The 15,216-nt window shown below is 35.6% G+C and overlaps 1 protein-coding gene across 8 annotated transcripts in view; it reads right to left on the bottom strand.

Moving 5' to 3' along the window:
• Positions 1 to 15,216, bottom strand: part of KIAA0586 (KIAA0586 ortholog) — a 107,219-nt gene that overhangs the window by 44,015 nt on the left and 47,988 nt on the right. For all 8 annotated transcript variants that reach the window (XM_034993281.1, XM_034993283.1, XM_034993280.1 and 5 more), the window contains 6 exons: positions 12,556 to 12,715; positions 11,571 to 11,790; positions 10,789 to 11,045; positions 9,323 to 9,399; positions 4,326 to 4,460; positions 1,969 to 2,146 (listed from right to left, as the gene is read on the bottom strand). In XM_034993281.1, coding sequence (XP_034849172.1) covers positions 1,969 to 2,146; positions 4,326 to 4,460; positions 9,323 to 9,399; positions 10,789 to 11,045; positions 11,571 to 11,790; positions 12,556 to 12,715 — 1,027 coding nt within the window. The remainder of the gene's footprint in view (positions 1 to 1,968; positions 2,147 to 4,325; positions 4,461 to 9,322; positions 9,400 to 10,788; positions 11,046 to 11,570; positions 11,791 to 12,555; positions 12,716 to 15,216) is intronic.

Below are 15,216 nucleotides of genomic sequence, written 5' to 3' on the forward strand. Positions count from 1 at the left end.
AACTACAGAGAACAAACCGATGGTTACCAGAGCGAAAGTGGGGGAGGGGAGGAGAATGGGTAAAACAGGTGATGGGGATTAAGCACTGCACTTGTGATGAGCAAGTGGAAGTGCTGAATCACTATATTGGTACACCTGAAACTAATATTACACTGTATGTTAACTAGAATTTAAATAAAAACTTCAAAGAGTCACATTTTATGCCATTTTAAATCCTACTCATTTAAAAGAACGCAGAACATTTAATGCTCTCACTATGTGCACAAAATGAGAAATAACTCCAATCTTACTTTACATTTATTCTCCTGGAAAAATTAGTCTTGAATTTCTCTTAATTCTGAATGATACGAGGTGTTCACTCAATATAAAATGGAGATTTTAAATACTCTATACCAATGTTTTTCTAACTTCATGCATTTCCTTTTCTGATTTTTGGAAAATCTGCATACCTCCATAAGTTCTTTTCACTTAAGAGAATGCAGAAATGGGCATGGAAAAATCAGTAAATGAGAATATATTTGCTCCTCATTAATTTGCTGATTCCACATTTGCAAATTCACCTAATTTATTTCTAACCACAAAATCCATAGTCAAAGTGCTTTTGTGATCATTCACAGACCCGGGTAGATCAGTAAAAAACTTCTGCATCACCCAACATACACTTTACCAGCTGAAGCTGAACAAGCTGATGCTCTGTTTTCTTATTTCAGTTCTTCTACTGTAAACAAGGGTCCTTTTTGCTATCTATTCACTGTTTATTCACATTTTTGTGCTTTTTGTTGGTGATCTGTGGTTTCAAGTGGCCCCCGCTCATAGTGCTATAGTGCTATCTGGGATCCTAAGTGCACAAAAGTATGACGGGCATTAGAGAGAAAAATACATGGAGTCTATAAGCTTTGTTCAGGCATGAGCTACAGTGTTGTAGACCTTGGGCATAATGTTAATGCACCAACAATATATATTACAATAAATTCCTTTAAAAAGAAACACACATTAACACAGTTATATATTGATCAGTTGACAAAGATGATCAGAGGTTTGCAGGAATCTAGGTCTGTATTTTCCCCGAGGAGCAATGGGTCAGTATTTACTAATGCAGTGTTCCTGGTGACTCCACAGAACGTAACTAGCACAGGTAATGAGAATCAACTGTATATGCTAGTGATCGGTATTCTCTCTTCTATCCTTATTTCCAAAGTGTTATAGCAGAAAGTCTGGCTAATGAGGTTCTAAAATAGTGATGAGTGCACTAAGCACAGTGTCAGAAATTCATACAATGTAAAGAGTGAATTTCTACAGTATTATCTAATTTAACCTTGTCCTAAACAAGATATGTTCTGTCACAGTTTGGTGTTCTAAATTATATTTTTTTAATATACAGTAAACTAAACATATCACTATTAAATAATTTCAAGTGTATGTATGCATATTACCAAAATTACTCCATGCACCACCCAGTGGTTCACGTACTAACACTGATACCTGAATCACATTTGGGAAAATACTGGCATATAGACCACAAAAAAAGTCATTACTAAACTTTTCAATAATGCAGACCGTTTTTTTGTTTGTTTGTTTGTTTAAAGACTTTATTTATTTATTTGACAGAGAGAGACACAGCGAGAGAGGGAACAAAAGCAGGGGGAGTGGGAGAGGGAGAAGCAGGCTCCCTGCTGAGCAGGGAGCCTGATGTGGGGCTCGATCCCAGGACCCTGGGATCATGAACTGAGCTGAAGGCAGACGCTTAACGACTGAGCCACCCAGGAGCCAAAACGGACTGTTTTTAATAAAGAAATTTTGCCCCCACCTGAAAATAGTTATTTTCTTAATTCAGATTAGGATCACTACTGTAATTATAACACAAAACAGAATATAGTATTCAGCACGGAAATAGTACAAAGACAGTGTGATGGGATTCCAGTACATTCTAATAAATGATATATCAAGAAGCAATATTTTGATGTATACCTGTAACTGTGTCAAATTGTTGAGATAATGGCTTAGGAGCACATTTCTGATCCAAAGACTCTGCATTCGTGGCAGGTGGCTGCATAGAGACAGAATGTCCCAGTAAGATGTTCTCTACTGCTGCTGTCAGCCTGGGCCTTTGTCCTTCGCTAAGTTCACCTGCACTGTTTTCCAAGTCCTATCAAAGGTAGAAATAATTGTTAAGAGCACTATATTAAAACCAAGTCAAAACAGCAAAAATTTGTCAAATACCATGATCCATGACACTTGACTGCTTGAAAGGTATTTTAGCCCGTGCTTATTAAGCCACACACACACTACTGAAAGACAGACTTAAAAAGTTAGTTCAATCAGGCATCTGGCAATAGGCTTTGTTGCTAATATCTTATTTTTTATGAAGTTAAATAACCATTATGTTTTTCAAACTCCAAATTTGATAGCAAAACACATAAGAAAAATTTTATGATTTAAACTAAATAATGGCACACACTGCATATTCATACAGCTTCAAATTAAAATAATAAAAAATTTATCTTTCATTCTTCATTAATGAAAACTGCCTGAACTTGTTAGGGTGAACCTTATAGTTAAGTGACAAACATTACCCCTATCCAAACTGTTACATTTTTTAGAAGTACATAAGTTGAAGAAGACTACTTTCATCATATTTAATATAAGTTCTTCCCCCAGGAAAGTATACAAGTACAAATACATTTCTTTATCAAATATATAAAATAAATTTAAAAACTAAAAAAATGAAGACTTCTATTTTCTTTCTGCATTAAAAATTATATACATGATCACTACCACATTTTGTGACTTAGAAATATTCTATGGACTCTGAGAAACAAACTGAGGGTTCTGGGGCAGGGGATGGGTTAGCCTGGTGATGGGTAATAAAGAGGGCACGTACTGAATGGAGCACTGGGTGTTATACGCAAACAATGAATCATGGAACACTGCATCAAAAACTAATGATGTATGGTGATTAACATAACATAATAAAATAAAGAAAATAAATAAATATTCTAACTATGAGTTTACTAATCAAGAACTGAATAAAAATTCTAATATCTGAAAGCTCTCATGCCTTCTCATTTAAATGGGGTTTAATTACAACCAAGTGTTTTTCTAGAACATATGAAGAAATCGCTGCTGAAACATCTTCGATGGCTCTGTTGACTATAAAGCGTAACTTCCTAGCTCAACATTCAAGATTTTCTACAATTTTCCCAAATTCTTATGTAGTTCTATCTCCTCTAAGTCCCTAATCTGACTTTTGTTTAGGAACATCAATTACCTCAACAACCTCTAAATAGAAAAGGAATGTTTTGAAATTAATATAAAACCTTTGGAGACTCTTAGGCAAAGATTAGAACGACAGCAGATACACTTTCCCTAGAAAATAATTAGGAATATTTCACAGTGTCTCTATTACTTTGCCACTACCATATAAAATGTTGTGTAATAAATAGTACCTTCTCTATTATGAATCAATTTTCTAGGGTGCTTGTAATCGCTGAGCTATTTAACACCTTAATACTCTATGATTCTACTGAAGCCTTAGCTTGCCTACTCACAAAATGCTCTCATACTCATAAGTATCATTGATCTTGGCAACAACTCAGACTGTAGGCACTGGTGCCCCACAGTAAGAGTAACATCATCCCCATCTGGGATGAAAAGTTGCAGGTGAAACCGGATCAGGATTCATTCCCCTCTTCCCCTCCAAACACCAGGACTGGATTATAAAACCTCCATATTCCTTCCTAAGTATCTTACCTTGTGACCTCCTTGCCTCTACAGTGCCCAAGCCTTTCCATGGCTTAAAAGGTTCTTTATGATCATCTAGTTCAACCAACTTCTCCAGACTTTTCTCTTTATCTAAAGTGCTAGTTACACTGAGATATTCAACACTTTCTAAATATTTTGATCAGTTATCAACTATAGAGTAATTGTTAAGCCCTTTTCTCCCTACAGGACTGTAAGTTTCCTAAGGGTAGGGTCCTGTCTCCTCCATCTTTGTACCTTTTCCAAGGTTGTGTCTGGTGTATAGTAGATATTCAGTAAATGGATGAAGAAAGAAAGAATGAATGATCCTCACAAATCATTTAAAAGGGCTTCAGTTTTTTCAGGTTTTTTCAACTGTAGAACAAGAGGGCTGGAACAGATGGCCTAAATTCCTTTCAGCTGTAAAACTCTAGAGCTCTGATTTCAGGTTAAAGTTACTATAAGATTGACCCCTCAATAAGCTGAAGAATTAGCATGCTTTCACTAAAAGTAGGAATATTTTTGTTATTTTTTCTGTATTTAGATCAAACCAAAAGAAAACAAAAATCATTAAGGTTAATAAGTACCTCTGAATGATAGACTGCTTGCTGTGAAACCAAGAAATCCTGGTTCTGTTTAGCAAGAAGAGAAAGAATTGCATCTGCTTGAATTTTTTTATGGGGCATCCTAATTACTTGTCCTTCGCTGGGAGGATCATCTTCCTGAATGAAATATAAAGACAATTAACATAACAAAATTCTACGAAACAACTGCATTTTTCTTGACTTGTGATTAATGAAACATAGCAGCCATCATGAAAATGGTCATATTAGCACTTTGTGGAAAGAAGGTGGACACTATTTTCATCTAGTTCTCATTTCCATTTGACTGTACTAACAACTCTTTAGTTTGCCTCAAATAGAAACAACACTATAAAATAATTTGCTTACACTTAAACTGGACATTTATTATAATAAACATGAAAATTGGATCCTCTGTCCCAAGTGATTGAGTTATAAGGATTCATAAATGTTTTATGTAGGGCCATCAGGTTTTTGGTTCACACAGTTTCCTGCTTCATATTTATGCAGCACCCAAAGCAACACCAATGTAGTGATGGGGGCAGAGGACTGGGGGGATGCTGAAACCTGGACCACAGGCAAAAATGAAAAAGTGCAGAAATGTGTTAAGGCACCTATAGACTTCTGATTGTCCCTTTGCCTTTCGGCTGACCTTTGGTACTTGGCTAGGGAGCAGGTACTGCAACCCTTCCTGGAGGACCCAGACTAGGCTTCTTGGTACTTCAAATAAGACCTATCCCAAAGATGAAGGACAGTGTGGGCTCAGAGTCAGAGAAACTGGATTCCCTTGTAAATACAACTATTAACAAGATTTTTAATTCCATCAGTAGTATGTTTCACTTAGTATTTTACTAAGTAATTTACTTACTATTTTACTAGTAATGAAACAAAGTTTATTAATTCTAGATTACTATAAGTCTTTATCCCCCAACTGTATATAGATAAATGCCTATTGGTGACATGACTTCAAGTTGTTCTTGGATTTTCAAAATTGTACTTCTGCACTTCACTTCATTATGAATTTTTAGCATATCTGGGGCACCTGGATGGCTCAGTGGGTTAAGCCTCTGCCTTCAGCTCAGGTCATGATCCCAGGGTCTTGGGATCATCATAGAGTGCTCCCTGCTCAGCGGGGAGTCTGCTTCTCCCTCTCCCCACCCCTCATCCCCGCTCTTGCTCTCTCCCTTTCTCTCTCTCTCTCTCAAATGAATAAAAAAAAAAAAAAAGAATTTGTAGCATATTTGATTTAGGCTTAGCAAAAACATTAGAGTTCAGTTTCAAATGAAGAAAAAAAGATATTATCATTTAGTCCCATTTTGGTTTGGCTATTACTTTAAACAAACTTACTATAAACTTAAACATGCTCTGGCACCATGATAAAGTTCTAAGAATGGGTAAAAATGCCATAATGACATATTAAGTAAACCAAATGTTAGTTTAATGCTTCTCTGAAAATAAGGACATCTCATTTTGCCTTCCCCACATATTATTTCATAAAGTGATTTCCACTCTCTTCATAATGAACTCAATTATTTGCAATAGATAATTACTGTTAAAAGTAATTGTTTCATTAAAAACTTACAAAAAAACTCCTTAATGCATTATTTTATACCCCTGTATACAGTAAAGCAAATTGTTTTTAACAAATTTTGTTACTTGGATATATTAATTTTCAGATTCAGCATCTTTATACGATTAACATCCTTAATAACATAAAGATGCTACCTAGCCTCCAAAGCTGCTTGTGGACTTGAGAAATGCTCCACCACACACACCCAGCCTCTTGTAACTTAAGCTTTAGGATTCAGATAGCCCCAATTAGAACTCAAAATGTACAATTATTAGCTTAAAATGAAAAGTATCATGTATCTATGTAAAAAGAGTTGTGTATCTGTCACTGAACAGCTATGTGACATGGACAAGTCATTTAACCTCACTCAACTTCATCTGTAAAATGAGATGTCACATATAACAAAGGACACACATGAGAACACTGGGAACTTTTTCAAAATATACAGGTCTAGGCCTCTAACTGGCCATACACGTGCACACCATACAAATCTCATGACCTACCAAATCCATCTATCAGAGGATGGAACCAGCATGCATATTTTTTAAAACCTCCCCCAGTGAATTTAATACACAGTCCTAGTTTACATCACTTCAAGTGGTTGCTTTACAGGAACTTCTAGCGTTATGATTATAAAGGGACAGAAGGACGTGACTTTTCAAAAATAGACCAATCTCTCTGTTTTCATCATGATCATGTATAATGATACCAATGGAAAGATAATAATGCCACCAGACTTTACTTTCAGATTTACCCAACACCTTGAAACTACTGAAACATGGACAAAGTAATGAAAAAATTGCATTTCAAGACGTGGGACATCAGGTAACAAAAGACGGTGATCCCTGAGAGATGGAAACAAATCAGGAGAGCCCTGTGACTGCTCCAGCTCACTGGAGTTTCCAGGCTGGAGTTTCCAGGCTGTGGCACAGGAGGGAGAATGCAGGCAGAGCTCAGCGGCCCCCTGAACTGAGAAGACGGGGCTGAAATTCCAAGAAGCCAAGACAGCTAGAGTTCGTAAGACAGGCTCCCAGAAAAGCGAAAGCTGCACAGGGAGAGAACTCTGGAGACCTGCAGAGGGTCCCCTTTGAGCACTGAATACTGATCAGCACATGCATGTGAGGTAACCACATGAGGCTGGACAAAGGACTGGCTCCAACAGTGTCCATGTGTACACAGGCTGGAATAATAGCTCTTCCTACCGGGTGGGTTGGAAGACCACATTTAATGAGGCAATGGCTGGAGTGCCTAGAAGGGTCTTGCCTCCACAATAGGGAACAAATAGCCCTAGAGTGAGTACTGCTCTGGTCTTGCCTCATGAATCTTTAAAGCAAGACTCAAAAGGGTAAAACTGTCTTTAGGCGATTTAACCATATGCTTGCGCAAAGCCCAAAACTCTTTGCAGATTCCTGTAATTCCTGTAAAATATAACTCCTATAAAACATAGGTGCAAAAGCCAACACAAAATTTTAGTATATGTGCTGCCGAAGCGAGCACCCAACACAAAATTTTAGCAGATCAAATTAAACAGATTTTCTTAAAAAGTTTACCATATATCTACCACATATCTATCCATTCCACTCCTAGGTATTTGCCCAAGAGAAATGAAAGCATATGTCCACATAAAACTTGAACACAAATGTTCATAGTTGCTTTGTGATAGCCAAAACTGGAATAAACCTAAATGTCCATTGACAGGTGAATAGACAAATTGTAGTACATCCATACAACACATTACTACACAGCAATAAAAAGGAACAAACTATGATACACACTACAACACAGATGAATCTCAAAATAATTATGCTGAGGGGCGCCTGGGTGGCTCAGTCGTTAAGCATCTGCCTTCAGCTCAGGTCATGGTCCCAGGATCCTGGGATCGAGCCCCGCATCGGGCTCCCTGCTCGGGGGGAGGCCTGCTTCTCCCTCTCCCACTCCCCCCGCTTGTGTTCCCTCTCTCGCTATGTCTCTCTCTGTCAAATAAATAAATAAAATCTTTAAAAAAAAAAAAATCATGCTGAGTTAAAGCAACCAGGAAAAAAAAAGAATATATACCATGTGATTCCATTTCTGTTATTTTGGAAAATGCAAACTAACTATAGCTACAGAAAGTAGACCGGCAGTGTGGTAGATATGTGGGGGATGAGAGGACTGATAAGATATGAGGAGGAGGGATTACAAAAGGGCACGAGGAAACTTTGGGGAGTGATGGATGATGGTATGTTCATTATCTTGATTGTAGTAATGGCTTTACAGATATATACATATGTCAAAAATTATCAAACTTTTAAAAAAAGAGCAACAATAACAGCAATGCTTAGCAAAGGCTATAGATAAATGTAGATGAAAGTTGAGTACAACTACCTTCCCTTGCTTAGGTGGTTAAAAATATATATAAAAAGTAAAGATTTCTATTCCTTAGTAGTATTTCAAAAGAAAATTCCTATTATCATTTCTATATGATATTTATATGTAGATATGTAATAATTGATAGTATATATATTGTAATACTAATTGATATTACATATTATGAAAATTATATATAATATATAATTTAATATATAAACATATATATATATATACACACATATACATATATATATGACCTGAGCTGAGATCAAGAGTTGGTCACTTAACCAACTGAGCCACCCAGGCACCCCTATAATAATATATATATATTCTTAAAGATTTATTTATTTATTTGAGAGAATGACCAAGCAAGAAAGAGAGTGAGGGGAGGGGCAGAGGGGGAGAGAGGAGAGAGAGAGACACAGAGAGAAAGAGAGAGAATATCCTCAAGCAGACTTCCCGCTAGGTGCAGAGCCCAACATGGGGCTCCATCCCAGGACCCTGAGATCATGACCTGAGACAAAATCAAGAGTCAGGTGCTTAACCAACTGAGCCACCCAGGAGCCCCTGTAATCATGTTTTTAAATGCCAATTTTTTCTTCCACAGAGCTAGGTAATAAATAGGAAGTGCTGGTACTACTTTGTCCTATTTCAGTTTCTTTTTCTTATGCCAATAAATTCAATTATTTTTAGCACAAAGAATTATAATCCTGATTAGGGAAAAATAACAAGTATATCATAAGAGAGCAAGTTTAAACAGATAAAGCCCTGTCTGAAATATTATAAAGGCACTATACCCATATGACAATTTGCATTGAGCTAGATTTTCATTACATAATTACATTAACTGTGTACTTTTCAAGTACTGGAGCCACAGAGGTTAATTATTTTCATTCTCACAATTATAATGAAATGTGCAAATATGATAATGAAATGTGCAAGAAGCCTTAAATTCCTTCATGGATATTTTATTAAATTTTATACCTGTAACTCAAATATCTGAGAAAAAACCCTGATCAATGGCAACAAATCCATCAAAATAGTCTTTGTGTCAGAATTCAATATGGAGCCAATAATTTCTTACCATTTCAAGGGCATCATGCAGAGTACTGGATAAGCTATCATTTAGGTTCATCAAATACAGTCCTTCATCTCCTAAAACTAGAAATTACATTATAAAAATTTAGAAAAAAGAAACATAAATTTCATAAACAATCTTACCATAAAGCCATAGAACATTACATTTGACCATACAATAAAAATACTGTTCATAAATAATTCACAAGCTACTCAATCTCACCAGTTTTTTTAAAAGTACATTTTATAACAAAGATGAGATTTTTGTTTTACCTATCAGCTGTCAGAAATTTAAAAAAAACAATAGATATCAATGGTAACTATGAAATTGAGAAAGAGGCACTCCTAAATACTACTGATGTAATTAAAAACTGCTTAAAATTAAAAACTGGTTAACCTTTCTAAAGAGCATGTTGGCAATGTATCACTATTTTAAAGGTGCATATTCTTTTTTTTTTTTTTAAAGATTTTATTTATTTATTTGACAGAGAGAGACACGGCGAGAGAGGGAACACAAGCAGGGGAGTGGGAGATGGAGAAGCAGGCTTCCCGCAGAGCAGGGAGCCTGATGCGGAACTCGATCCCAGGACCCTGGGATCATGACCTGAGCCGAAGGCAGATGCTTAACGACTGAGCCATCCAGGTGCCCCTTAAAGGTGCATATTCTGATTCAGTAATTCTACTTCTAGGAATGTATTCTAAGGAATTAATCAGATAGGTGCACAAAGTGTGTGTGTGTAAGAATGGTCATTGGAGGGTTATTTTTTACGAATAGTATGGAAATATTGAAAGCAATCTACATGCCAACCACTATGGCATTGTTTTAATAGACTACACACAACTTAAAAAATGAAGTACAGCTACATGTATTGATAAAAAAGATGTCCACAATATGTTATTAGGTAAAAAAATTCAGGCTTCAAAACAACATATATAGTATGATCCTATTTTTATTTATTTTTTTAATTTATTTTTTTTAAAGATTTTATTTATTTACTCATGAGAGATAGAGAGAGAGAGGCAGAGGCAGAGGGAGAAGCAGGCTCCCCGCAGAGCAGGGAGCCCGATGCGGGACTCGATCCCAGGACTCTGGGATCATGACCTGAGCTGAAGGCAGACGCTTAACCGACTGAGCCACCCAGGCGTCCCTATAGTATGATCCTATTTTTAAAGGTAAAAGTACACACACACACACACACACACGTATTTAGGTATCTATATATGCATAGAAAAAAACAGACTGGAAGGGTATACCCCAAACTATTAAGAGTGATATTATTTCTGGAAGGTGAGATTTATGAGCAAGATTTTACTTTCTGAAGTTAAGGCACAGAAAAGTTACCTTGCAGAGTCCATATTCTTTCTATTATACCATGTTTAATCTTGAAAATTAAGTAAAAACACTAGACATAGAAAAGTATTAGAAATTATCATAATGTAACCAGTGAAATCAATTGATACAAGTTAACTTACTCGTGGGAGCCACTCTTTGACCACAGTTAAATAAAATCTCTCCTTCAGAGATGGGTCTATCTAAAGTCTCAGTTTCAGTGACAGTAACACTCAAGGTGCTCTCCGTTGTTGATGAATCAGAACCTGGCATCTGTGTGGGGGAAGGGGCCTTGGTGCCAGGAGGAAGTAGCGTAAATGGAACTGGAGGTTCTGGAGGTGCAGGCTGAGCAGGGAAATCCACACTCTCAGGTTCTTCATCCTTGGCCACAGACATTACGCTAAGAAGAAAAAGACATATTTTGAATTTATTAGGTCACTGAAGGCCTATATTAATTTTTATATTTTAAAAACCTGATTCGAAGGTCTCCTTTAGCAAAGTGTTTCTATAATCTGCACTACTATAATTACCAAGATTTATTTTTCCAAAATTGTTTTCATGCTTTAATCATAGACCATCTTGCAAGTTCTACCATCTCTAAAATAAATCTGTACAGTAATATAAAAGTTAACTGATCAGTGTAAAGAAGATTCACTCTGAGGAGAAATCATTCTCTATTTTACTAACAATATTATAACAATACATATTTTATCTGTTTCACAAAAAATGTTTTAAAAAAGAATTGAAGGCATAAGTAAATCTGGTAAAAATTTTAAAAACTTTAAAGTTTATGAAACTTCTTTCTACTAAAGTATAAAATAGCTTGTGGTTTATAAAGCTTCATCATTTCTGATGTTTTCAGTGGATCCTTCGTGTCAACTTAAGATGAAATGCAGTTTCTGAAAGTGAATATGTTATCATTTACATAGCTCTTGGGTGAAGTTCTTCTTGAAGAGAGTTAGGATTCTCTTCTTCCAGTGGCAGGTCTCCATCACTCCATGGCTTAGGAAGCTCTGGGTCTGACAGCTTCAATTTATCGATGGAAATCTCTGACAAAGTTGGGGAAAAAGCTGCTGCAGGAGGAGGTGTCGTAGTAGGGGTAACCGCTGGAGTATTAACAAGTGTGATGGCAGGCGTATCATTTCCTAAAGATTTTTTGTTTAAAAAGAAATTTAAAAAGTCAATAAGCAACTCCATAGAAAGGCAAGATATGTTGCTTCAGGAATTTCTTAACATTTTGGTGTACAAATAATGGCAATAATCATTAATAATAATAATAATAATGGCCATTAATGGGAAAATGCCCAAATTAATTTAGTAAAGTATAAGAAAATAATCTTGAAAAGACCTATCACTTTTACACTGCCATGAACTTAAAAGTAGTCTTTTTAAAAAAATATTTTATTTATTTATTGGAGAGAGAGAGCACAAGTGGGGTAAGGGGCAGAGAAAGAAGCAGACTCCCCGCTGAGCAGGGAGCCCGATGCAGGACCCTGGCTGGGATCATGACCTGAGCTGAAGGCAGACGCTTAACCGACTGAGCCAACCAGGCGCCCCTGAACTTAAAAGTAGTCTAAGTGTGTATTAGATCCTATACTTTTTTAACTGTTTTTTTTTTTTTAAGATGTTTTATTTTTTTAAGTAACCTCTAAGCCCAATGTGGGGCTCAAACTTATAACCCTGAGATCAAGAGTCGCGTGCTCTAGTAACTGAGGCAGCCAGGTACCCCTAGATCATATACTTTAAAAAGTGGCAACCAATTTCTTAGTTTCCTTGCAAGAAAAAATGATTTATTAAAACCTAATAAGCAAAAGGTATGTGCATATTAATCTATAAAACATAAAATAAACCATGTAATCTTATGTAATAGTTATCAGATAAAAACTGATGTACAGAAATAAGGTTTCTACCTTTTTCAGCAAGTATTTCTTTTGCAGGAATAGCTAAATCATGATCTGAATTACAGGGAGAAGAATCTGGAGTTTTTACTAACACAAGCTCCTTAGGAGGTGATGAAGGTGAGTGAGGAGGAGTTGGCTGTGGGGTAGCCACTGGGGTACATACTCTTGCCTAAAATAAATAAAACAAGATATCAATAATCACCCAAGATATTATAATCACCCAAATAAAGATAATGTAAAACAATGAAATGAGCTCATTCAGAGATTACAGAGAATTTAAATGAATGGGGAAGAAACGGAGCCCTACCTTGAACTTCTAGCTGTTAGTTTCAAGACTAGCCTGCAGAAACCCTCAGGCTATTGAAATAGCTCTGCCTCTGAAGTAGACCCCAAAGAAATCTAAGGCTCTCTCTTCTAATATAGAGAGGAAGATACAGTGAATATACAGCTGAAGATCAAATGCAAACACAAGCTGGGTAGGCCATGTAACAGAAAGGAAGTATTTTAACTGACAAGATATCAAAGAGCAGCCTTTTAGCACAAAAGAACAGAGCTTGTAAAAAGCAATGGAAAGATAAGAAAAAGCAGGGGGGGATGAAATGAAGACAATATGGAGATGGAAAGGACTGAGGAAGGAAAAAGTAAACACTTTAAAATGGATTTGTAAAATAGGTAATTATTCAAATTCAAAAAGGTACAAAAGAAAGATAGTGTGAATTAAGTCTCCTTTACTGGCCATATCTTATCTACCTAATTCCCTTCCCTAGAATCATCAAACATAATTTCATATGTGTATAGATTATCTGTGGGATAACTTCCTAAAAGTGGGACTGCTTGGTTAAAGGGTTAATTGTATTTTTAATTTGAATACATACTGTCAAATTTCCCTCTGCAGGGTTTTATTATTGTACACTAACCACAAGAAGGTATGTGGATTCCCTTTTCCCCAAGGTTTTCTACACAATGTCATTATCAAACTTCTGGTGTTTTACCAATCTAATAAGTAAAAATGTGGTTTCAGTGATTTTTTTCCTTATTATCAGTGATACTGACCATCTTTTTATATGTATATGGGCCATTTGTATTTCTTTTGTGTGTGTGAACTGTCTAGACATGTCTTTTACCTATTTTTCAAATACATTGTCTTTTTTCTTCTCATTCTAAAACATCTGTATACAGGAGGGTAATTAGCCTTTATTTTGATTATGAGTTGAAAATTGAAAATTAAAATTGAGCAATTTTAAAACCATGAAGCATATTAGAAATTCTACGGCACTGCTTAATAATTAGCATATTCTCAGCCTTTATTTCTTTCCTCTTGACTACATAAAACAACAGCATAAGAGCACTGTTTTCAAATATAATGCTACTGACCATCATCATGAGAGAATTTGAAGGTATTCTAACTAGTATTGGTAATGGATAATGATGATAAACAATTAGTTATTGAGTACCAAATTCCAGGCACTAGATGAAGCTCTTTTCATTCATCATCTCACTATATTTTCCACAAAATCTTGGCTAAGATGATAACAGTATCATAAAGATGGCAATTCTCTCCAAATTAAACCAATCAAAATCGGATCAATTCCCATAAAAATCCTCAAAAAATCTTTCATGGCACTTGAAAACTAAACTGTAATATATATTTGGAAGATCAAAGGACCAAGAAAAGTCATGACAATTCTGAAGATAATGAACAATATGGCAGTGGGGAAAGGGAGCTTGCCCTCCCAGATACTCAGTAAGCAGATTTTGGTAAAGTCCTGGTTATTTAAACTCTATGTATTTCTCTATTATACATATGAAACTAAAGCAACAGAGCGGAGGGTTCAAATTCAGATCTTCCCAACTCCCAAGTCTATGCTCTTAACAACTGTATATACTGCCTATTTATACTGAATTTTTTACATTTTCTCATTCAATCACTCTCATGAGAGTATATGCAGTATATGGGCAGAAAACATACCAACGTTAATTAGCACAGAGAAAGCCATAACCCTGACAACATCTGCACCGCATGCATGACCAATTAGCTAAAAAAGCACAGACCAAAACTATGTACCTAATCTCTGGCACACTAATCACATCATGCCAATTACATTATACCAATCTCTATAAAATTCAAATATGTAACTTTGTTTATACCTCAAATGAGGTAGTTTAAATGTTTCACCTATATAAAATGATGCCCTCATGATCTATAGAATCAGAAGTGACTACAAAGTTTTAAACATCTGGTAGTAGTATAGAGTCTATTTTGGTTTTGTATAATTCCACGTTCCTATAATAGGTTAGAAACCATTTAGCATAGTAAGGGTGATGAAACAAACAACAAAAATGCCTAAAATATATTTTCTTTTGAAGATTAAAAATAGCAGTTTATATAATAACCCAGAGTAACGTGTGAACATTGGCTATATCTTGAATTTTAGAAAAATCTACAAAGGATATTTTTTGAACAAAAGGGAAATTCGAATATGGACTCTATATTACATAGTACTAACATATCAATGTTACATTTCTTCAGGAGTATAATGATGGCATTTTGATTATGTAATAAAGTATCTTGTTCTTAGGAGATACTGCTGCTTTCAGAAGTGAAATGTCATAATATCTGCAACTTTCAAATGATTTTTAAAGAATATATAACATATAAAGACATAAAAT

This window comes from Mirounga leonina, unplaced genomic scaffold (genome assembly GCF_011800145.1).
Source record: "Mirounga leonina isolate KUSES-001 unplaced genomic scaffold, KU_Mleo_1.0 Mir_82, whole genome shotgun sequence".
Taxonomy (NCBI): domain Eukaryota; kingdom Metazoa; phylum Chordata; class Mammalia; order Carnivora; family Phocidae; genus Mirounga; species Mirounga leonina.